Source organism: Asterias amurensis, chromosome 21 (assembly GCF_032118995.1).
Source record: "Asterias amurensis chromosome 21, ASM3211899v1".
Taxonomy (NCBI): domain Eukaryota; kingdom Metazoa; phylum Echinodermata; class Asteroidea; order Forcipulatida; family Asteriidae; genus Asterias; species Asterias amurensis.
The window spans coordinates 911,311-935,327 of record NC_092668.1 but is presented as its reverse complement, the minus strand read 5'-3'; the positions used below and the strand labels follow the sequence as shown (position 1 = coordinate 935,327).

Here is a 24,017-nt window from a genome sequence, read left to right as displayed (position 1 = left end):
CTGCCGAGAGAGGGCGCTGTAAAAATCCTGCAAACAAATCTAGCAGGGAAAACAATATTAATTTTGTTTATTGATTCATTTTTTTATCAACATAAAACTGCATTCTTGCATTGTGCTGCGATGGGTACATTTTACTGTCAGTGGTTTGTGCAAACCTTGTGATTAAATTTGTTCGGTAAAATTATATTTCGCATGACTTGTTGCTCATGAACAAAACTACACATCTTGAGAAGGGACTACGAGGAGGGGGTGGGCTTCCCCCTTCTTTTTGTAGTCCCTACCCGGCGCATAAACGTGAAACCCCATTCCATCTCACTACACCTCTTATTTTCATGTTTTTTGAACAATAGTTTAAATAAAATTAAAATCATCCATTATGTAAACAAAATGAAATAATAATAATCGATGCCCAGACGAGTAGCCTCCGCTCCAGTCGTCTATATCGATGTATGCAAAATCGACACACATGCGCATGCGACTGCACTTTACACGCACAAAAAACACACACCCGCGCCGCGCGAGCTCGACGAAATCATCATACCACCGCCGGCCAAAAACACGACAGGTAGAAGATAAAACCTGACGTTTTTCTACAATTCTTCCCACATGTTATCCGTCAATAAGACTTCATTAACGTCAGGAGCTGTGAAACAGTGTCAGGATGCGTAGCAGACCTTTTGGTGCCACTTTGGGCCTAGTTTTGGGAGTTTTACTGCATGGATGTGCAACATGTGTAACAGGTAAGTAGCCGGTCTTGTTACCGTACTTGAGGGGTGTGTGCAACGGGGCGTTGCGGAACTTTGAACGGCGGTGCCTTGTCGTCTTTCTCGCGGTGCTCATCAATGGGTGATTATTGGGGCGTATGTGATTGCATGTGTTTTTGTGCGTGGATGGTTCGGAGCGGTGGTGGTTGGTGGGATATTGAGGTTGTGTTTTATATTATCACGGAGGGAGAATAACTACCTCTCGGAGTCTCGATAAATGGATTCAATAAAGTAAACATTAACTTGACAAAATGGAGAATTTATAAATATTTAGTATTTTTATATGGAGGAAGGGAAGAACAATTTGTTCCATATATAGGCTAATAAAAAAATAATAAATGGCTTTCAAAGAAACATGTGAGGGTGGTGATCTTTGTAAGAAGTGCGTTTTTTTGTGTTTTGAACATGAATGTTTATTTGTATTGTAGGCCTACACCTTTTTGTGGAGTTTGTGAAATACAAAAATAGTAATAACCGGTGGTACTTAGTTGTTCGGTATTGTCATTTTTTCAAATTTATACTAACATTTTGTTCAATAAAAGTGCCCTCTATTTAAGGACACCTTAATATTAATACAATTCTAGGTGTAAAATACATCATTCAGTTAAATCTATAATCTAGCCCAACCTTGTGCTATTTATTGCTCCCGTTTAATTTAATACTCGCCATTACAAAAACATAAATGATGAGACAATAAAAGAGAACCAACCTAGTGCTCAGGTATCGGAGACGGACAAGACTGTGACAATCCTAGGTTATGCTTGATCACGTTCCTTAGACTGTGTTGGGATAATCAAGGGTTACAATTATGCAACATGGCATTCCCTGAATTTAAAGAGACCCAGTGAAATACAAAACACATCTGCTGATTATAAATCAATACAAACAATAACAAAGCTGATTTAGAATCTATTTATGTTTTCTGCTCAAAAAAATCAATATAAAATGTGCATGCATGAATTAAAACAAGTTCTTTTGAAAGTCACTGATTTTTAGTTTTTTAAAGAATTTAGAAAAATGTACCGATGTTTTACATTAGTTTTTTAAGTACAGTCCATACGAGCACCATTGTTGAATGGTCATCTGTACAAATTCACAGACATCTTTACTATCATTGATTTTCTTTTGTTACAAAGTACACAAAGCACAAATGATGAAAATCACACACTGTATAACACTGTAATTTTACACATCTGATTACAAAACATAAACAGTAACTTTTATCATCAGAAGGATTGAAATGCAGAGTGAATCTGTTCTTTTTCCTTAAATTTTCCAAGGTTACAATTTTTTGTCCTTAATCCTTTGGCTTCAATTATTTGTGACATCCCATACCAAATTTAGCAGCCTCAGTTACTGTGATGCAATGTCTTAAATATTCTTAGCTACACTTTTAGAACAAATACATGCATGAACACGTAAGGTGCATTTTGGATGCTCTTATTCTCATCTGTTTGATGAGCACGTAGCACGGATTTGGTACAGACGAGGGATTTCTCAGGAATTTTTCCCCACATCAGGATTTTCTCGAAATCTCCTTGAGTCTTCCACTTGTCTTAAGAGAACTAAGCAGTCACCAAAGGGTGATGTCAAAATCTGTCATTTGGTATTTCTGGTAGTGATGCACAGAGGCTCTCCTGAAATATTTGGGAGGTTTCGTGTCTACAATTTTCACATTACATACATAAAATCTCATCCCTATTTGCATGGAGCATCACTGTTGTAGTATAAAGCATTAGCCAGCAGGACCAGTGAGCTTGTCAATTCACTAGCCCATCACACTTTTCACTGGTCCAAATTTCAAATAAAGTAGGCATGCTTTTCAACTCTGGACTAGCCAGTCACTGGTCAGACGACCACTTGGGAGTGAATTCTGACTGGTTCTCAGGTATTTTAACTGACATTTGCCCAGCTTAATGGAGAACGTTGTATTGTACACAGCCCACCTTTAACTTTAAAAGCAATTTACTTCACTGTAGCCGGATAATGGTTGAAATCTGCATTGCATTGCTGTGCATCATTTGCTTCTCATGATGCACCCTGCATCCAGAACGCATCACGAGCGCAGCATCTCACCAAAATTAGCCTCCATTTTCATCAATATCAAGTACTCCGATTGAATCAAATGGCCTTCCTTGTCTGTCTTTAAATTGATTAGTGCACCTTGCACTCTAGATGAAAATGAGGGGTTGGGGGCTTTCCACCTGCTCACAAACCACATGCAGCCCATCAAGATCCATCATCAAATTTTGCGAGGACTTAAATGGCCTTGAGCGAAGCGGAATTACAGCTCACCATCATTTCTGACCTTGTTGCATTTACCTGAAAATACGTAGTAGGGTTGATTTTGGATGATGGCCAAGGTAAATCGTGCAGCAATGAAATTGATTGGGCGATTGGATGTGTAATGAATCATGAACAAGCGTACGTGTAGTATCAACCATCCGTGTGTAAATCTTGTGTAACATAAGCAGAGATTTTTCATTACTGAGATGAGGCTTGCCCAATTTAGTCTCTTTTTTTTTACGAAATAAGTCTCGAAAAAACCCTCGGCACACCATCTGCCCTTTGCAAAGTTCCGATACAAATTTGCATTTTCCTCATACATGTAGAAGAGCCCCCTTACGAGGAGAAAATTGCTGTCCCTTTAAAGCAAAGTTCAAGGCCTGACGGTACCACTTTTTAATCTGAATTTTAAAAAATGGAAAACTAACAAAAACAAGGTTTTTTTTAAAACCATCCAACACTACCGTTTGGCGTTTATCTGCAGATAAACTAATTGTTTTTTTAATTTTACTGTTTTTTAAATTATTATTTTTTTTTTTTCCTACAGTAAGTGGTTTATGTAGTGTATGTCAGGTGCTTTGTATTGTTATTAATTTATTGCAGACCAAGTAATAAAAACCCAAGAGAAACTTGCTGGTTAGGTTTGTATAAAATTAATTTTATGTGTCAGGACAAAATATAATTGTGAGTAGAATAGGATTTTAATTTGCAACATTGGGATTGAATGCTATTTGTATTATTTACAGACTCAGAACATACGTTGGTACATGTACATGTAAGACCCCGCAATTATTGTGTAATTTTTATCAGAAAGCCTGACAAGGGGAAACACATTTTAGGCCATTTTGAAGCCATTTTGTTTCAAAACTGAGGCTGCAAGGATAAAACAATTCAGACCTTATCAACATGTAGTAGTCATGGTATTACCTTGTATGAGCCTCAAGATTCATTAGTGAGTACATAATTGGGAACAAGACAAATATTTATAATCTGCAGAATAAAGATATAGCCGGGTGTTCTTGGACGGAATCTAGATTTGTTGTTCCACTTGAAAGTTGGATCACAAAGAAACCTTGACTGAAGACTAACTGATTAAAATTGTGTGCAGTCAATCTGTAATAAATTCAATGCAGTTGTAAGCAAACCACATTGATGTGGAATTGTTGCCCGGGGAAAAAACAAAATGAAACAATTGTGACATCCGTCAGAGACATAATTATTGATTCGATTTGATGAGTTATTTTCTTGAGTGTCTGTCAGAGTGAGAATTTTCACAGTCCGCCTGTCTGGTGACATCATGCAGCAGGTTTATAAGGTACAGACAGAATGCCTTAGAGGGGAATTCTTTTTTTGAAATGGCTACAATAACTTGCTCAGTTTGCACAGGAGGCTATAATTGGCAGCCGTGAAGAGTGAGGCTTGGAATAGGCATCTCTGAATTAGTCTGTGTGGTGAAAGCAGAAAAGTCTGCATTTCTGTGGATGCAGAGATTATAAAACAATTTGTAGCTGTCTGGAGAGGAAGCTAGTTATGATGGGTTTTATATTAAAAAAGCAGACAAGACTGCATCTAGGGAGTCTGTGGATGCAGTGATTTTAAAACAACTTGTAGCTGGCTGGGAAAAGACTAGTTATGATGGGTTTATTCAAAATGCACTGATTCCCTAATTCTAAAACAACTTGTAGCTGGCTGGAGAGGAGGCGAGTTTAGATGAGTATGTGTATATTCCAAGCCCTGTGCTAGATTAGAAAGCTTATAAGACTGCAAAGGGAGTCTGCGGACTCAGCCATTCTAAAACAACTTGTAGTTGGCTGAAGAAGAGACTATAGTTATGATGGCCATGGTTTATTAAAAAAGCAGACAAGACTGCATCTCTAGGGAGTCTGTGGATGCAGTGATTCTAAAACAACTTGTAGCTGGCTGAAGCTATGTGTGGCTTTATTAGTTGAGATTATCTGCAGAAAGGTTCATTGGTTCATGGCTGATAAAAATTAAAATGTACACTCTGCATACACTACATACACAAACTAACCCACACATTTCTTGAATTCTAGACTTACATAAATCAACATTTTCCTTCCAAACAACATTTTGTAAAATGTAAAAAAAAAATCAAACAAACCCCAGAACCCATTGGAGCGTAGATCTAACCACAACACAAAAAGGTAACAGTTTCTCCACTCCAACAAAAACAAAACTCACACAGAGTCCAGGTTAAGTACTCAGTTCTAGACTATTCCCCTATTTGTTGTTTCTTTAAAAGAGAAGTTTGACCTTTTAAAAAACCCAGCGTTTATTGAGCTACTGCTGATTGTTTATTTATGGAACCAATACGAATGTCAGGGTTGACTAGCGGGTTGAAGGCTCACCCGCCAATCTTTACAGCAGTCTCTCCCTCGGACTGATAAAACACAAAGAAAGACTTTTTAATTAGATTTGCAGACCTTCAGGTTGGGTTATTTGAAATTGAAGTGGACAGGAATGCCGTCTTGGGTTTCTGAGAGAGTACATTCTCTCTTAAGGCTCAATGTATGTCTCAAAAGGAAATACCATGATGTAACCAAAGGGGATGCAGGTGTGGGAGGCCCATAATGGGATTGACCAAATCAATTTCTTTTCTGTTTCATTTTTTATCATTTCAGGTTCATCTTGCCAGGATATAAGTTTAGACTATTGTAGAACGCTGCCGTACATGCAGACAGGGACGCCAAATATGTTTGGATATAACTCTCAGGAAGATCTGCCAGTCCACCTTGGGTCTTCATTCCAGACATTAGTTTACATCGGTTGCTATGAGAACCTCCATCTCTTTCTGTGTGCTGCGGCTTTCCCACAATGCACCTCTGACGGAGAGATGCTCCCCCCGTGTCGCTACCTTTGCGATGACTCATTTGAAAAGTGTGGACGCGTCCTACTTTTCTACCCAGATATATATCAAAATTTAAACTGTCAAGAAATGCCAAACTCTACTGATCCGAATGTCTGTGTTGGATTGGACACCCCTAAGCAAAATAAAACAAGAGAGAGTACCACTGACAGCTCATCTAGTTATGAGACAACAGCAATTACCAAGATTACAAACACCGAAATTTACACAAGTTTGGACACTTTGTTAGCCACGACATCGCAACCAGAGACAACATCTCTTGAGAATGCAGACAAAAAAACAGCAAATAGCACTTTGGTGAATTTGACATTGTCTGACTCGGAGGTCGAAGGGCAGAGATCAACTGAGAGCAGAGGGGAGGAGAAGTGGACAGACAGTGTGGACAAATCTGTGAAGACAGGTGACCTGTTTAATCAAAGTATGTCAAAGGTCAAATGCTAAAAATGGTCTTGTCTGTAGACTTTAAAATGAGTATTAAACTACATTTGGGAATATGACAAATTCTTCTGTAAAAATTGTAACAATACCATGATCTTGACATTTTTTGCATTTTTCCTGGTAATGTGCGGCAGGGGAATGTACTTCTTGTGTATGACTTGTGTAACATTGTAGGTGAGGTATGTGTTAGCACTATTATGTAAATCTCATAATGAGTAGTGTTGGTTCTGATAAGAAGTGTTTGACTCAACATATCAATCAGTATGCTCTGATCATCTAGCCTAAACTGTCACCCAGTTTATCCTGTGGCCCAGCTTATCCTAATCCTGTTCCTGCCTTCATGCACCACCGAGCCAAGCCCAACTACCAGGTAATCTCTAAAGCAGTACTTAAGCTGCATCCAGCAACAGAGTCCAGCATTTTCCTGTAGACAATCAGAGCACTGATCAATACCGAGTTTCAACCAGCAAACTGGTTCTTTTCAGAACCAACACTGCTCAAAAGAGGTTACACATGGTATTACCGCAAACCTCACTGAATTATACTTCCACCTTGCAAAGTTTCAAATTCTACTTTTTAGTGTAACATTTTTTTTGATATCAATATAAACCACAAGGGATACTGACTGGGTAAATTTTGAAATGATTTTGGGGGTTGAACAAAGAATTGACTAGAGTGGGATTCGAACCAACGACCTCCGGATTAACGTGATTGAGTACCAGTACCTGATCTTGGATTTTTCTGGGAAGTGAAGTAAAAATTAATATTTTTGGGTCACTGTTTTTTTATTAATTGTCTACAGGTGGTTCCCACAACACTGTCTCATCTCTTGGGATCGTTCTCAGCACACTCTCCGCTGTGGGTATGGTGGTACTACTGATATTCTGTGCATTCTTCAAGTAGGTATAATTTTATCAAATTTATTCAAACAAGTTTAACTGATTTTACAAGTAATAAACCGCCTTTTTGGGTAGATTTTTTTAAAATATTTTTGTCAACGTTATAATGTTTCCCTTTTAACACCAGACTGAAGGTACTTAAAAAAAAACCTGAAAGTCTTTCCTTTGTCATGTCACAATCTGTTTCATTGTGCAAATGTTTTAACTTTTTTTTACACCTTTTCATGATGTTCGACATTTACTTTCTGTTGTGATGCATTGCGCCACAACACCTTGTAAACCATTACATGCTGCTATGTTAAAGGAGTAGATCTCATAATTCAAACATAGTCCCACATACCTTGTATGAAAATATTGTATGTTAAAGTGCCTAGAGCATCACTAAATGACGGATATGCGCGCTATTTAAGAAGTCACTATTATTATTAATATGTCAAAAAGGAGACTGGTTGAGCGCCCTCACATGTCCGTCTGCAACAATTTTGAATCCTCAGTCTCAAGAAGTTTTAAACCTATCTAAAAAACCATCATTGATATCTATTGAAACGTGTACTATTCCAAAACTAAAATATCATGCATTCACCCCTGTACAATCTGACATTCCCTAAGAGTGTTCAAACAAGCATGACATTTCATTCATGCTTGTTTTCTTACATTGTTTCCATAAGCCAGCGGTAGCATAACTTGTTCAAGGTCGGAAATTGGTTCAAGGTATTTGAAAAAGCACGCCACTTAAATTTCATTCAGGTTTCTTTTAGCAAAATATTTACCCTCAAGGTGTGAATTTTTGCACCAAATGACAAAAAATAACATTGACTATTTGGCACAAATTTTTTATGTCTTTATTGAATTTATGTTGGGTTTAATCCAACCCACATGTCTCAGTAAAACTGCATGGAAATTAAAGAGTGGCTCTGATTTCCGTTTTTTTTTCCCAAAATCTAAAGCCTAAAAAAACCTGTACCTTGTGTGCTAGGTTTAGCCTTTGTACCATAGCCCTCGAAAATGTTCCTACTTGTTTTCAAGGACCAAATATCATGCCTGGTTTGTGTTGTTGAAGCAAAAATAATTTACACACGGATCGAGAGCAATATTCTTTCAGTTACTGATGGAAGGGGAAACACAGTAATGGCCCATTCTTATTCCTCACAGCTTGCCACCTCCGGCTTAGAATTATAATTTGGGAAATCAACAGGGACTGTGGCACTCATGTTGATGTTGCTTTCTACGTACCCTAACTCCTTCAAACGCAACCCCCCCCCCCCCCCTCAACAGCATACTTGTGCCTCCAAACCTTTTAAGACAATTTGTGCGCAAACGTGTATGTACATGTACACAGGCGATCCTTCTTAAATGCACACGGACCATCTTGAAAGGTTTTCTTAAGAGGAGTTATCCCGTTACAGTGTCTATCTTGATACAACGTGATCAGGTGTGAAGAAACAAGTGTTCCGTGCGCCCTAATGGAGATTTCCCCTTTAACATGATATGCGCATGTAGAGAAAATGGATGGAGTTTCAAATCCTCTTTAGACTGGTCTCTTTTTCGTATCCCCAGCTGAGCCAAAATGGCACAATGGAACTATGCAAAAGACATTGAAAACAATACTGATAATCTTAACATGTACCACTTTATCACACCTGAAGGGCGTGTCAAAGTGCTCAGTATTTGTTTCCTGCAAAGTATGCGAAGCTGTGTTTTCGAAGTATGAGACCTACTCCTTTAAATAGCTCCATGTAATTAGTAAATTGTCCTTGCACCATTCTAGAAGTCAGTTCCTCTGTATGTTACTGTGTAGGGTGTGAGTGAGTTAACTTGCTTACTGTATCTTTTCTCGCAATTTTGACTCCCAAAATGTCAGGCTCTATGGGTGGAGTTATCCCGTGCGAAGGGCGATTCCATTCGGAACGCACACAGAATACACAGTTTATTACTAATTTAAAGATGCTCATTTAATATTTGTGGAATTTTTTTATATTCATCAAAAACCTACTTCAAATGTTATGAATTGCATATTTGTTGCTCTATATTGTCTATATTTTTTTCTCATGTACTTTATTTAATGCACTTTTTTATTTTTGCATTTTTGTATATTTATTGTCTCATTTTAAATTGAATTGCATTTTGTTTGCCTCATATATGCTGTGTATTTCTTTCTAATCTTGTATTTTATTTGATGCATTTGTATTTCTGCATGTTGTGTGTATTTCTATTGTCTCATATTTTTTAATTGAATTGCATTTTTGTTGCCTCATTTTATGCTGTGTATTTTTCTTGAATCTTGTATTTTATTTGATGCATTTGTATTTCTGCATGTGTGTATTTTTATTGCCTCACATTATGCTGTGTATTTTTTCTAATCTTGTGCATAATTGTATTTCCGCATATTATGTGTGTATTTTCATTGTCTCATCATATTTCAAATGGAATTGCATTTTTACTGTTTACTGTATTTTTTGTCTTATCTTGTGTCTTTCATTGTAAATCCAATTGGTATTTAATTACATTTGTCTTGCATTGAATTGATGCAACAATTAATTGGATTATTGTTGCTTCTAATTATTCTTATCACAGGTGCATTTTGTTAAATTGTGTATGATTGCTTGTTTTTGATACTTCACTTAATTGACATTAGATTAATCAACTTATTATAACTTTTAAAATAAGTTAAAACTTGAAAACTAAAATAGCTTTGGACTGTATTGATTAATTGTAGGTATTTTGTTATTTAGGGCACAACAAAGGTTGCAAGTGTCACTTCCTTTAAAACAGACACATCACATTATTGTAAATTAACTTAAAATGTTCTGAAGTTGTTCATAAACTAGTATACCTAAATTTTTGGGTTTTTTTTTCAATATATTTTTAACCTCTTAAAGTGCCTGGGGACCTGGTTGGGTAGTTTACAAAAATCGTTTAATTATTATCATTGTCTAGGTCACAAAAGTTGTAGTGTAATCAAATTTCCATTTGTGTGAAACAATCCTTAGGCAGGCCTAACTAAAATACATAAAACTAAATTAACTTCTAAAAAGAAATATTCCTTTTCCCTGCCATTAATTTGTTTCTCATCCTCCCTGTCTTACTTTCAGAAGTTCATTTGGAAAATCTTTTGGAAGACGGCGTAAACCGAGGGACGCTGCATTTTACACCAACCCGGCATTTGATGATCTACCCCAAAGAGGTCCAAGAAATGTGGTAAGAAAAGTGATTTTCATTTGAGCAAAGAAGAATGGAGAAGAGCTGGATTTGAACCAACGACCTCTGGTTTATTGCTCCTGGCGCTCTACCAACTGAGCTACCTTGCCCTATAAATAACTACGATATCAACATCAAGGTCATAGCTTTTATTTCTTACAGAAGAAGGTAATAATTCTGGGAATTTCTTGACAGAGTGTCTTGTTTCGAAAAGTCAGATTTTTTCAAAATGACAGCCCCTAAATGTACATCAGAGCTTGAAACTGGACCACAGGCCAGAATTTTTACCATTTGGCCAGTAACCCAAATTTACACAAAGTTTTTTGTTAAAAAAAAAAAATAATATTTAGTGTTACCATGTCTCAACAATGTTGTAGAATGATTTTTTGTACTCTCCCTAACAAATTCCATTCATTTGATGTTTTCTTTTAGAACGGGCAGGTGATGGACTTCAGACAAGAGCCATACACGCTAGACGATTTACCACCCCACCCTGCCAGTATCAATGGATCACATTATCAGCCAAGCCCTGCCCACATGAACCCCTACCAGCAGGAACCAGGCGGATACACGCAGCAAAATTTATTCACCGTCTTGGATTCCTCTCCAAAAACCACCTCAGAGTCAAATCCTAAAATTTCCCATTTCTCTAAAACGGATCGAACACACACAATGGGAGAGGATTGTAGTGCGTCTGGCGATTTGGTTTATTCAAATAAAGTCACAGTAGTTTCCATGGATGCAAACGCAAATGAGCATGGTGCTGTTCAGGAGGGCGGGGCGAGACCTAGAGCGCCCTCTGTTGATGGGCCTCCACCCAGGGTGACGACCACTATGGATAAAAACGATGATATGATCATTGCAAATCCCATCGCCTGTTGATGTTAAATATTTAAAAAATATTACTAATTTTTTTAAATGGAATTCCATAAATTAATTTAAAGTATTCCAGCTCGATGTACGGTAAATCAAAGAGGCTCATGGTGTTTTGAAATTTGTTTTATTTCGTGTTGAAATTGTGTTTGGTTTGATTTCTGCAATTCCTCATAAATTTGTGTAATTAATCCTTGACATTCCAGTAATATAAAGTACTATATAAACATTTTAAGATTATAAAATAATAACTATTCCTTGAAGACAGTGATTCCAAGCAGCAAAAGGGGATCAGGTCGGTTCAGTGGTTCCTTACCATTCCTTTGTCATCTTGTGATCCCTGGTTTGAATCCAGCCTTGAAAACTTGAGGTTACAGGTGGATTGGCTTTACAGTCCCTACCTCCAGTACTTGAGTTTTCCTTCCACATCTCAAACTTATGGTTGCTTCATCTTTTTCAAAAAGTGACCCCTTTCAGCCCTTCGAGTATTTTTTTAATCATTTTCAATTTCATTCAGCATCATTAAACATGAACGACTCACCTATTGTTATCGCAGTATTTCTTTTTTGTTAAAAGTTCATCAAATTGCTTTGCTCTAAAACATTGGGTGCTAAACATTTATAACAATTTCAAAAATATAATTTTTCTTCTTCTGATGAGCGAGAACAGTTTGGAATCTTAAATGCTAAGCAAAGTGTGATGTCGCAAAACACATCTCTATGGTGATACTGACAACTCTTAAAGTTAATCTCAGTGCTTTGTGAAATTGGGCGAATGTCCCAGTTCCATATAGCTGCTTTAGCAGAAAATATTGCTGAACAATTTCTGCTAAGCTGAAATGAGCAGTGTACCAGTCACAAATTGTTACTGTGACATGGTAGTCTGGCTTGTAACCTTGATCCGGTAAGCATAATTTTTGTTGTGCTTAGCAACTTCTTGTAATTAAGCAGCTCTATGAAATTGAGCACAGGTGTTGCAACTGGTATTCAAGTACAAAATGAAAGACGAAAAACAAATTCTACTCTTCCAATCTCGTACTACTTTCCTTGATAAGACTACTCAGGAATATTTCCTTGGGGTGTTTATTTTTGTCCTCGCAATATTCTGTGATATTCCATTTTTTCTGTAATTTTCCTAGGGTAATTTTATTACTGTGTTTTCATTTATTTTTTTGAACTGCTGCAAAGTTAACTTGGCTTTTTTTTAATTGGACCAAAATTTGTGATTGAAACATTTGTGTGAATAATTTCTTTTATAGCAGCTTGACGGAAGACTAGTTTTGTAAATGTATAAACTGCTGGAAAGTTTACTTGTTAAAACCAAAGATATTCAAACTTTTTGTTAGGCGCAGAAGTTAAATTTATTCTAATCTATTAGAAATATTTACTATATGTATATTTTGCTAGTAATTGTAATACAGTATGTAAATTGTTCAAAAGGTAAAACATTTAAAAATGTACGATTCAACTTGGCATTGAGTGGTTTATAGGGCAATTTGGAGCACGTAGTTATGCGTTTCACATTGGAACGGCGTGCAGCATGCACACATTTCACAAAACTTATTTCATTATAATTGGTGAAAAACACTGCAGCATTCACTGCTTGACTCGCCTGCAAGCCAAATTCCAAAATACCATTTGCCCATAAAGATGGCGTCTATTGGTATTCGGTGACTTTCTTTAAAACACAGTGGCTAGTTGAACAGGATGAACAAAATAATAAGAGTATTAGTTACATTATGGCAATGTTATTCAACTAGGGAAAATGTTCAACATTTGCTTTTTACTAACAGTAAAAATAGATACTAAACATCACATCTCTTGGACAATCTCAACTCAAAAGTCAATTAATGGATACCATGACTGAAGCTTTACTCATCTCTTACAAATGTAGTTTAAACTCCTGTGAACATATTTTTAACAATAAAAAATTTTATTTGATGTATGTTTTTAGACCTATTGTTTACCTTTACCAAGGAATGTGTACATTGATTTTATTATGTGTTCCTTGTTAAAATTCCACAAAATCTGCATTCCTAAAAATGTTTTACATATATATAGACCATGTGAACTTTGTTTACAATAAGTGTGACTTTGTACATTCTTTGAGTATTCTGGCAGGCACAATACTGCACAGGTCATGGGAAAGTTGACAATTTGTGTCATAATTTCCACCTAAATCCAAGAATTATGAAACTAAAAGCTGGACAAGTTTTGAGATGTGCCCCCTTTCATCTTATCAAAAGTTGATAAGAATTAGACAGTGCCAATCTCCATGAAATATACCATTTTATGATTTCTTCCATTAGGCTGCGTACAAGTCCTGCCTGCAGGAAGTCCAGGCTATGTGGCTTTTGTAAGCATGTGATGTCACAGGTCACATCGTCTATTCCCGACTTCAATACTTTTCTTTTCTCCAGCTGTAGTCTCGGTTAATTGCATTTTTGTGTTTCCAGTGTTGTAGTCTTGGTTTAGGGCATTTCAATTTGTTTTCAATGTAGCTGTAGTCTTAGATCAAGGCATTTGTTGGTTCTCATTGGTGCTTTTGTCCGTCTGAGTTCAAGAAATTTCCATTTCTTTCAGTGTTGCTGTAGTCTTGGATCAAGGCCTTGCTCTAATTTTGTTTTTCAATGTTGCTTTATTCTGGGTCCATTAAAGCCATTGGACACTCTCGGAACAGAAAAAAAGTTCACAGATTTACAATTAAGTTTAGGGTTTACAGAAGGTAATGGTGAAAGACTTCTCTTGAAATACTATTCCAGAAAATGCTTTACTTTTTTAGAAAACATTTAAATGATATCAATTCTCGTTATCGAGAATTACAGATTTATTTTAAACACATTATGACATGACACTGCGAAATGTGCGGAACAAAGGGTGGGTTTTCCCGTTATTTTCTCCCAACTCCGATGACCAATTGAGCCTAAATTTTCACAGGTTTGTTGTTTTGTATACAAGTTGTGATACACGCAGTGTGGGCCTTGGACAATACTGTTTACCGAAAGTGTCCAATGGCTTTAAGGCATTGTAATTTGTGTTTTCTGTGTTGCTGTAGTCTTGGTACAATACTTTACAACATTTATTTTGTTTTAAGTGTTGCTGTCCATGGTCTTGGTTCATGGCATTAGTATCTTTTTGTCATTGTTGCTTTAGTCGGGGTTCTTGACAGTCTTAGCCCAAGACGTCAGTGATCGATAGTGGATAATGTATTGGGCCTGTTGTAAACGCGCCTTATGGCATGATCTAACCAACCAGTCAAGTTGGTGAGTGTACTTGTCTTTGAAAATTATCAAAAGTATGCCTTATATGAATTTACTGTACTCAAAACAAGTAATTAGGACAAAAAGATCAAATTTATCATGAAAATGATAATGCCTCTTTATTAGAATGCAATAATTAATATAAAATGTATCTCAATTGAGTTCTCTGTGGTTAAGTTGCAATGAACATGCTGTATACAGATATACAATTTCACAGGTCAAAGGTCGCGGCTCTGCTTACCAATCATTCACTCACCCTGAGCGAGAATAGTGGTAGTGAGGGCAAAACTTTATGGTAAGCAGAGCCAAGAAATCTGGTCCTAATTTGTACACTTTTTTTATCAGTCAGAAAAAACAAAAAGTTACCCAATTATTTAAAGATGTGAAAAGGCAAAAACAACAAAATTTAAATTACATGTTTATATACAATCATTTCCCATTCAAAAGTTAAGCTACACACCAATTCCAAAGAGTTGCTAAGTAGGAAATTATTTACTTATTTGCTGAGCGGGAAAAATACAGGGTACCAGTCACAAAGAGTATACATGTACATGGCATTTTGGCTGGTTAGCGGTTTCTGCTAAGTAATTATTGTGAACCATGCTAAGCAAATACATGAAATCCAGTAATGGCAGAAATATAAGGTACACAAATTCTCATTACAATTTAGCACATTTTTGTTACTTGTTTGAAACTCAATCAATGAAAGATGTTTTGAAAATGACAAACGAAGAAAAAAAAAGGATCTAAAACAGCATAAAATACTAGAAACGAAATTGAACTGATTTACAAAATGACCGTTAACTTACGAACACAACTACATGTTACAATCCAAACAAGTTACAAGTTTTGGGTTGAGTTTTTTTCTAGCAGTTTTACGCAACTTTCTTTTTATATCTTCAAGTTTAAAACATTTCAAAAAACAAATATTAAACAATGTTGTCAATCGTATGAAAACAAATACACTTCTCAAAAGCACATTCTTGCCCAGATAAATTCCCAATAATTCTAGCCAGGCAAAATTAAGTTGTCCTTATTACGAGTCTTGAGTATAATCCATAATGGCCACAACCCACATACTGCAACTGGCCGCCAACCGCCACAAGATTTTTCTTGTTTCCACTGTTTTCCTTGTTAACATAGTATCCATATTTCTAAAACGAAACTAAATTTCTGATTTGTGTTCTCTTTCTGGATTTTTTTTCCATGTTTACTGCAAATGTTTGAGCAAACAATCATTTTAAAAAGCTTTCATGGCTTGACTTATCCTGATGACCGTACAGAAAAGAATTGTTTCTAAATTGTTATTAATGTTAATCATACAGATTAATTAACACATCCTATAAACTATAAACCTGGTACCAGCATTAATAATTTCCAAACGAGAAAAGTCTGTGTATAGAGTGCCTCTACATAATGTTCCGGTAAAATATTTTAAATCACTTGAAAAGAGGATCGAGGTCAGTGAAATGCAATAAGCAGTTAGTTCTTGATTTGATGTTTTTGTCTTGTATCAATGGCTAAATTTATTAGAATGGTCAAGACAACAAAAAATTGTCAATGACCTGATGTTTTGGCTATAGCAGTCTTTAGCTTTGACTCAACCAGAAATAATTTAGTTATTTTATGCATTTGCTGAATTTTTTAAGGAAGTTTTAGAGTTCTAGATTGATTTTGTCTGATATTAAGTGTGCCAAAAATAGCTCTCAGAAGTATACACAAATCAACATCCAACACATTTTCTAAATGCCTTTTGATCATAGATCTAAACAATTTAAGCGACAACGAAATTATCTCCTTAAAAAAATGACACAGACGAAACTTCACTTTACTCATTGACAAATTACGTGTTCTATTTTAACTACTTGCAATTCTTACATGCAAATAACAAGTGTTTTCAATGTAAATACAGCATATTTATCTATTTACAATAAATCACACAATAGATATAATAATCTAGTGTTTTTCCTTTCATATTAATCAGTTCAGTTATGACTGTTCTCATGTAATTTATCCATACTCAAAACGATAAAATAAAACTTCAAAAATTCCCTCCAAACATTTTCAGTTTTTCAGACAGTACCGATCAACCTGAACAATACTTTACACCCTCAAAAACAAAAATACTCAAAAAAGTGTCGCTCGACGTCTTAGCTTTTTGTCCACCAACGCAGACGATAAAACAGATACAAATAAAAACGGAAATCTCACAGTTTATCTGATTCTAGAACATTTAAGAAATACTTCTGAAAATACTCACTTGAAAAAAATAATAATAACGGCACTAGTTCAACGAGACTGTCAGTTTCTTTCTTTCTGTACTAGACTCGTTAAATCTAATTAACATGAATTAATTAAATACAAGTATTGAGCCATTTAATGGCATGACATCTGTCCCCCCCCTAGCCCCCTTCCCCTTCTACTAAGGGACCAATAATCTTGTCCCTATTTTCCCTTTAATTCAGAGCACCTCTGAGTCGTGTTATTCCCCACTGTACAGACCCCTTTAAACAGGATCTCTACACAAATCAATAAAGCTGTACATACTATGACCAAAGCTGACTATCATACCACGAAGCGACTCTTTGCCATTGAACCCGTCTTGGACATTGTGTCTGCGTGTGCCTGTAACAAACGAAGAGAGAACAAAAGTTAGGAATAATTGTGTCTGTGGTGTCTGTATCAAAAAAAAGAGAACAAGAATTAGAAATAATTGTGTCTACGTGTCCCGGTGCCTGTATCAAACCCAAAGAGGAGCACAAGAGTTGATAAAAACTCGAGGTCCTTCAACATTCTCCTATGGGACCCAGTACTTTACGTAGCACTATGTTATGGTTTTCAAGATGCTGTGGCGTAATACGCAACCAGGAACACTGTGGTGAACCCCTTCTCTTTTTGATAAGTGCACTGGGTTCTTTTACGCATGGAACCAAGAGCTTTTCAGTGCACTTTTAAGTTTCCCTGGTTTGTGATTACATTTGATCCCCATCCACAATAACAACCAATCCTCAATCGCTGAGAGGCTACTTTCAGTGACAACCTTGCTAATTCTTTGCCAATACCAAGCAACTCATTTGCCCACTGACAAGACCCAAGACTTAGGACCAACTTACCTCGTATGATATTAATGTCTTTGCTGGAAGACTGAGTCTTTCCTTGAATCCTTTCCTGTAAGGAAAACAATAAGATGAACAACATTACTTTAAAATCACAAGTGGGGAAACAATTTGGCAGTGAGAGGGATTTTAAAGCTTGGTGCGACTTCTTTAACATGTCAAGTGCTACAAAAAGCTTGGTGGTGCGTCAAGCTTTTTTTATACATGTTGGAGGAAACTTCTACGGACAAATATTTCTGACTACTACGAACACAAAATTTCTCACCCAATTTTCATAATTCCATCTTCCTGTTTGTGGTTGCCGGTCCAGACAGAGATTTTGTTGCCCTTGCCTCGGACATTGATGACCCCACCGTTGACCAACTCTCCTTCATCGTCACAAGACTCTCCGATAAGAAACAACAACTGAGGTAGAAATTGTCACATTGTTACATTAATTATTAACCCCTGGAGTTATTCAAATTAATTTTGGTGGCTAGTAACCTCAGCGCTAGTAAAAAGATATCAAAGAGCATGGATTCTTTGTATCCAAATTTTTCCATAACACAAACGGTCTGAATTCAGATTTAGTCTAGAATTTCTGGTCCCTGACAACTTGGCATTAAACGACCGGGGACTCGGCCTTCTCCAATGAGCACCACGCCCTGTGGAATTCACTTCCTGATAGCTGCTGAAATACAAACTCATTTGAATCATTCTAGAACGGTTGAACACCCACTTGTTTCGTCGACAGTTATTTATATTTCAGACCATCTATAATTTAGATTTGTTGATCTGAGCTGAACACATCCTAGCGCTTTGCAATCTCTGGATTGAAAAGGTGCTCTATAAATGCCAACCTATTATTATTTTATTTAAAGACACTCACCGATTCTAACCAATATCGATCGACATCTTGTGGCTTAACCCGTCCTAGATTGAGCAACCAACGTCCTCCTTTTCTGTTTTTGTCATCCTCCCACATGGGTTTGATTCCTTCCTGGAAAGTCAAAGGTCAAACAACAGGTCACAATAGTCTTCTATCAAGTCCATGTCTTTTCAGAACAAAGTGACAGACAGTCCAATCTGTTTAGGGTTGGACCTACTGCAATACTTAAAGGGAATGTTTACGTTTGGTAATCACTCGTTTTCTGATCATTTCAGATGGGACGTAAAGCCGTAGGTCCCGCGTGTTATGTAATGCACATGCTCCCCGGTATTTCTGGTTTGATTGGCTGCATATTGCGCCACGGCACCACAAAACACTGAAGTGCCATGAGCCTACACGGAGTGATGGATTTGAGCGCTATAAAGGAGCCACTTTTTTATGTTTATATACTTATCCAAAGTTATTAGGGTATGGTTGTTGAACCATGCCAATCAGCTGTGAGTAAAAACTGAGTCATTAATTTTCAAACTTTTTTGTCATGTTATTATTTTACGGACCTTGAATAGCGAGTAGTCACATCCTGATTGGAGTTTGCTGGCAGACTGGATATGGTTGAATAACCTACGAGGACAAAAAGTAAACAATAACGTCAACAAATCATTTATAAGAGTAACTATAAATATAAACATGAATAGTAAACTTGCGGGTACAACCATGAGTAAAATCTCTTTTGAAGGAGTGATGACTCTGAAAAGAGCTGGTTTGGTCTCGACGTTTATTTATAGTTTTGACTTCATTTCATTTATTTGACTGTGAAGCCAAGGACTCTCAGACAAGCAAACTTAATCACTGTACTAGCCATGAACCCAACGGAGAGAAGACAAGGAAGTACAAACTTCAGTTTAAGATGTGGCAGCAAACCCCTTGAGAATTATTCCAAGGAAAACTCATGCAGTTAGAGTAGGGACTGAAAAATCAATCCATGTAGTGCATCCAGCAGGATTTGAACCAATCACTTTCGGACTAACGTGCCGGTCAGTTACAATTTACCCAGTCAGTTTCACTTGTGGTTTGTCGTGTTATACTTTTATTTCATTTCTACTTACGCCCAAAAGTCCTCAACGGTATCAAAGGCAGTGATAACCCTAAGATTATCGGCCCAAGACTTTGCTTTATCGTTCTTAAAGAACCAAAGAGCCCACTTGTTCTGTAGAGGATGTTTAATCTCTTGTTCAGGTGTCACAAGGGCAGACTCTGTGTCTTCTGTTTTAATTGTCTTCTTGTCGTGAGGGGTTTCCTGGTGAAAACAAAAAGTATCATTATGGATTTTAAATCATAAGAAAACAATGGAAGCTAAAGGGGACATTATGCCAATCCTTTGTCATGTACATCCGGTGTTCTTTAAACCACGTTTCCCATAAACGTTCAGCAGGGTTTTGATTTGATTTCCCTTTCCCAGTTTACTTAGCTACCTAAGTAAAAAAAGTCAAGTATCCATTCTGACTGATGATAAATTAAGAAGAAGACACTCTCTCAACTTTATTTTCTCAGTTTAACTTTAAAAAAATATATGTATTATTTTAATTATTAAAAAGTCCAGCTGCTGGCTTCGCATAGTAAAAATATCTCAGCTCTGCTGTTCTTGACAACTTGATCACAATCTGATTCTGAATCTGATTTTGATCAATGAAGAATTCAGAATTGAATTGGTTAGGCTATCCTGGACCTGGCTAATTGGTAAATTGTAATTCATTATCAAATTATGATGACAAATAATTATTCCTCAAAAATGTACAGTTTCTAAAATCGAAACAATGCATAGTTATCATGATTCATGCTCTTTTTACAAAGTACAGCATAGGGCCTATACATGGCAAATACAACATTCACACACAGGGCGTGATCATCATGAACGAAAATGATACAGACAGGCTGCCGCATGGGAATGGTGCACAGCTAGCTAGCAGCTGCAAGGAACAGTGTACATACTACACTCTACATACAGTGCATGTGCACCACACAATACGGTGACATTGCACGTGTGGTCGCGATTCATTATTTGGTACAAAAAACTCTGTTTTCATCCATTTTCCATTGAACAACCACCCTCAAATTTCATCTGAACATTACCTACAGCCGTACATTTCAGAAATTCGTGTTCCTATTTACCAAAATTGAAATCTACTTCATAAAAACGGGGAAATTACCTCATGAGATATCGCCACTGCGGAGGCCATGTTCGCTGTAAAATCCAATATGGCGTTTAGTCACGTGGTACCGGCAAAATGCTTTCTAAAAAAAACTATGATTTGTTTTACTCACAGAGCGGTTTCAGGCGATGACTAAACATGAGTAAAAAGAGTTGTGTTTTTCTTTAGTCATACGCTCGAATGAGGTCTATTCTTTAAAATATTTGGGGGTGCTTGCTTTTATTAGGTGTCTGTGTTCTCGCGGCAGTACCCCGGTGTGGAAAAGGGGTGTGTCTTATTATTAAGATTAGGAATAAGTTAAGAATTTCGGCACCGTCATCCATTCACGGTTGGGAACGTGCGGCACAGATCGCGGGTCGGGGTAGGGCAATTTTATTCCAACCCAATTATTTTCATAAACTTTTATTGCAGCCCTAATCCTACAGGAGGGAGTTTGTCATGGTCTTCGCAAATTGTGATGTTGAAAACTCATAAGACCCACGATCACCCGAGTTTGCTATGACCAAGCATCACAAAGTATTATGGACCACCATTTAACCTTTGTTTTACCATAGAGCAAGGAATTTACAAAGTTATTTTCTGGCAGGCTGGTCTTTTTGGAATGTTATAAAAGTAACAGCTGTACAAGTTTTGCGATGTGTCCCCCTTTTTCTCAAATCAAAAGTTGCTACAAATCAGCAGACCATGCAGTCTCCAAGTACTGTACAGGGGCATATAATATTTCCTTGTGTTCTTCATAATTAAATTGAGCTTTGCAAATTGCCGCGGCTGCTCATTAAATACTTTGTGAGCGTTTCCTCAATGAATGCCCTATCTTTGGACAAAGGGAGAGAGTGTGGTTCTGCACTTGGAGAGCGCTCGCTGTCGTCTTGTGATAGTTGTTGGGAACGATTCTTTGTTTATATTAATACTAATATAACGGTGAACCTCTACCCGGCGGGGTTCAATCTCACTCGCCGGTGGGTGTTGGTGTTGGGGGGTTGGGGGGGGGGGGGGTGTAGACGGGTCAGAACAATATTTAGTGGTGACACTGGTGGCACGTTTGTTTGTTTTTGAGCGGCTATTTAAACCAGTCGGACCAAACCGAAGTAAATTTGGTTACTCTTTGGAGACTCAGTAGTTCCATGGAGGTAGGACCCGAGCTGATTGTCAATCTGTTCGACAGACAGTGGAGAAAATGATATTTAAAAAAAAATGGTGGCAGCATGCATGTTGGGGTACACCACGATGTCTGACACACAACACATAAGTAAATGGCACCATGCATAGATTAACCTTAGAATAATAAGCTTTGAAATAATCATCTAATATAATTATGTGCATATGATGTATGCATGATGTGTGTATCCATGCGTTACTCAGAAACCCCTATTGTTAAATGGAAAAGTCCAACGGCTTATCTGCAGGTGCACACATGGCACACCTCTACCTCCATGGATGGGCACACGTACTGCTTAACAAGATGGCTATTTTTAGCTACGTGGTGACGTCATTGTGCTCGGCCTTGTGGCATGTGTGCGGGATATCCGTGGTGTGTTTGTGCTAAATGCAAATTTATGTGTAAAAAGACTCGAGCACACAGTTCGTGCATAACGTGTACTGGTGTGTATGTGTTTTATACGAGGGTTCAGAGCGTATTGTGTGTCCACAGCACACAGCAACCCCTAACGCCATTTTGTAACATTTAGGGCGCGTATAAGTGGAGTCGTGGACACTGTCTTTGTTCGTTTTGAGGAAATTTTAGTAGAAAAACTCACAGGAGTTTTTGCAATGTATGGAGGAGGAAGTAGGGGGAAGTGTCCAGAAAACTGGCAAACAGCCGAAATCTTGAAATGGATTCAAGACAACGACGATTCCAAAGGAGATATTAAAAGTCGAGTAATGGGGGTCGTGCAAGCCAATGATTTGGACGGCCACACTCTGAAGCAACTGGTGGCTGAAAAAGACGAGATTCAAAATCTGTTCCCAGCACTGAAGGAGAGACTGGCATTCAAGTCTATGCTGAGGAATCTGTTCAAGGTAAAAAAAAAAATCAATTAACTTGAGAGAGATTTTTGACACACAGATAGATAGGCCATCCTCACTTGGTGTGTAATGTGTATTTCAGTGTGCTCTTTCAACTTCGTTTAATTAATATGGTAGCCATGGGACTGCGTTTGACTGTGATTATGAAAGATAGAATATTATCCGCACTTAAATCACTGCACTTTTAATGGTATATTGTGATGATATTAACACAATATAAACATTCAAATTGCATTATCTATCAACTCACCAAAAGTGGTTTAGGCTATGCTCTAACTTTTATTTCTTTATTATAAAAGCCCCGTCTTAATAAATAAACTACAAAAAAAATTAGATTTAAGAAAATTATATACACTTTGTACCAAACTGCCATAACCTAATATACGCATAAAAACAATAACAGCTAATTTTTATTGCAGTCTAGTGTTTATGCTATTTTCCATTTAGTTACCGACAAAACTATAAAGATTGTGCCTTGTAGGTAGTCTGAGGCCCCGATAACAAAAAAGGACACTAAATATTATTACCTGTGCCAGATTTTGTGCGATCATTGTTGCAAGTTCTTGAAAGACGGTCAGTGACAAAATAAGGTAACCCGACGTTTCGACCATACTCCCACTGGTTGTATTCAGGAGTATTATGAAAACATTTAAATATGTTCATCTTATTTAACTATTTTAACAGTAATTCTCGATAATAAAAACAAATTATGTTACCTTATCAACTTTTTTTATTGTATAAGAATTTAAAAGAGGTTAATTTTTGAATTTGTATTTTGTTTGTTCAATGTCAACAGGAAGAGGGTAAGGTGTTAACAATTGAACCGCCTAGCAACCTCGTCCCCAAGCATCCACCGCCCGCTCCCGTGATGGTAGCATCCTACCCTCATAAACTACAACCCGTAACCTCGTTCCCTCCTCTCCTAAACAGCATTCGCTTCCCGGTCACCACACCAACAAGAACATATCTCCCCCGAGAAGGAGGATCAACGCTTCCCGGCCGCCCCAGACTCCATCGTCCAGTGGACACGCATCAAGTGACGTCACAAAAGAGAATAGTCATGGATAGGCCACCAATTGACTCAGTTTTGCCAAAGAAAATAAGGGATTTGATACACACGGAGAAAACCTTCACTTTGCCATCGTCGGTTCCTTTCTCCGCGAATACCTCCTCACCCATAAACATAACCACTCA

General features: G+C 37.2%; 3 protein-coding genes across 4 annotated transcripts; 2 read left to right on the top strand and 1 right to left on the bottom strand.

Annotated features, from left to right (window-relative positions):
• The first annotated feature begins 517 nt into the window (after positions 1 to 517).
• On the top strand, positions 518 to 13,297 carry LOC139952800 (uncharacterized). 2 transcript variants are annotated; one of them, XM_071952024.1, is made up of 5 exons: positions 518 to 740; positions 5,693 to 6,337; positions 7,178 to 7,274; positions 10,367 to 10,472; positions 10,905 to 13,297. In XM_071952024.1, the coding sequence occupies exons 1-5, from the start codon at positions 662 to 664 to the stop codon at positions 11,352 to 11,354; spliced, it is 1,377 nt and encodes a 458-aa protein (XP_071808125.1). In that variant the 5' UTR covers positions 518 to 661; the 3' UTR covers positions 11,355 to 13,297. The 2 variants fall into 2 exon arrangements, with proteins under 2 accessions (XP_071808125.1, XP_071808124.1); XM_071952023.1 differs by having other exon boundaries at positions 5,693 to 6,355.
• A 1,397-nt stretch (positions 13,298 to 14,694) lies between these two features.
• LOC139952804 (eukaryotic translation initiation factor 4E-like) lies at positions 14,695 to 20,854 on the bottom strand. The gene is made up of 7 exons (XM_071952033.1): positions 20,796 to 20,854; positions 19,695 to 19,885; positions 19,146 to 19,209; positions 18,589 to 18,699; positions 17,986 to 18,125; positions 17,718 to 17,772; positions 14,695 to 17,229 (listed from the first exon to the last, which is right to left on the bottom strand). The coding sequence occupies exons 1-7, from the start codon at positions 20,823 to 20,825 to the stop codon at positions 17,170 to 17,172; spliced, it is 651 nt and encodes a 216-aa protein (XP_071808134.1). The 5' UTR covers positions 20,826 to 20,854; the 3' UTR covers positions 14,695 to 17,169.
• A 1,566-nt stretch (positions 20,855 to 22,420) lies between these two features.
• Positions 22,421 to 24,017, top strand: LOC139952805 (uncharacterized). The gene is made up of 2 exons (XM_071952034.1): positions 22,421 to 22,817; positions 23,754 to 24,017. The coding sequence occupies exons 1-2, from the start codon at positions 22,569 to 22,571 to the stop codon at positions 23,889 to 23,891; spliced, it is 387 nt and encodes a 128-aa protein (XP_071808135.1). The 5' UTR covers positions 22,421 to 22,568; the 3' UTR covers positions 23,892 to 24,017.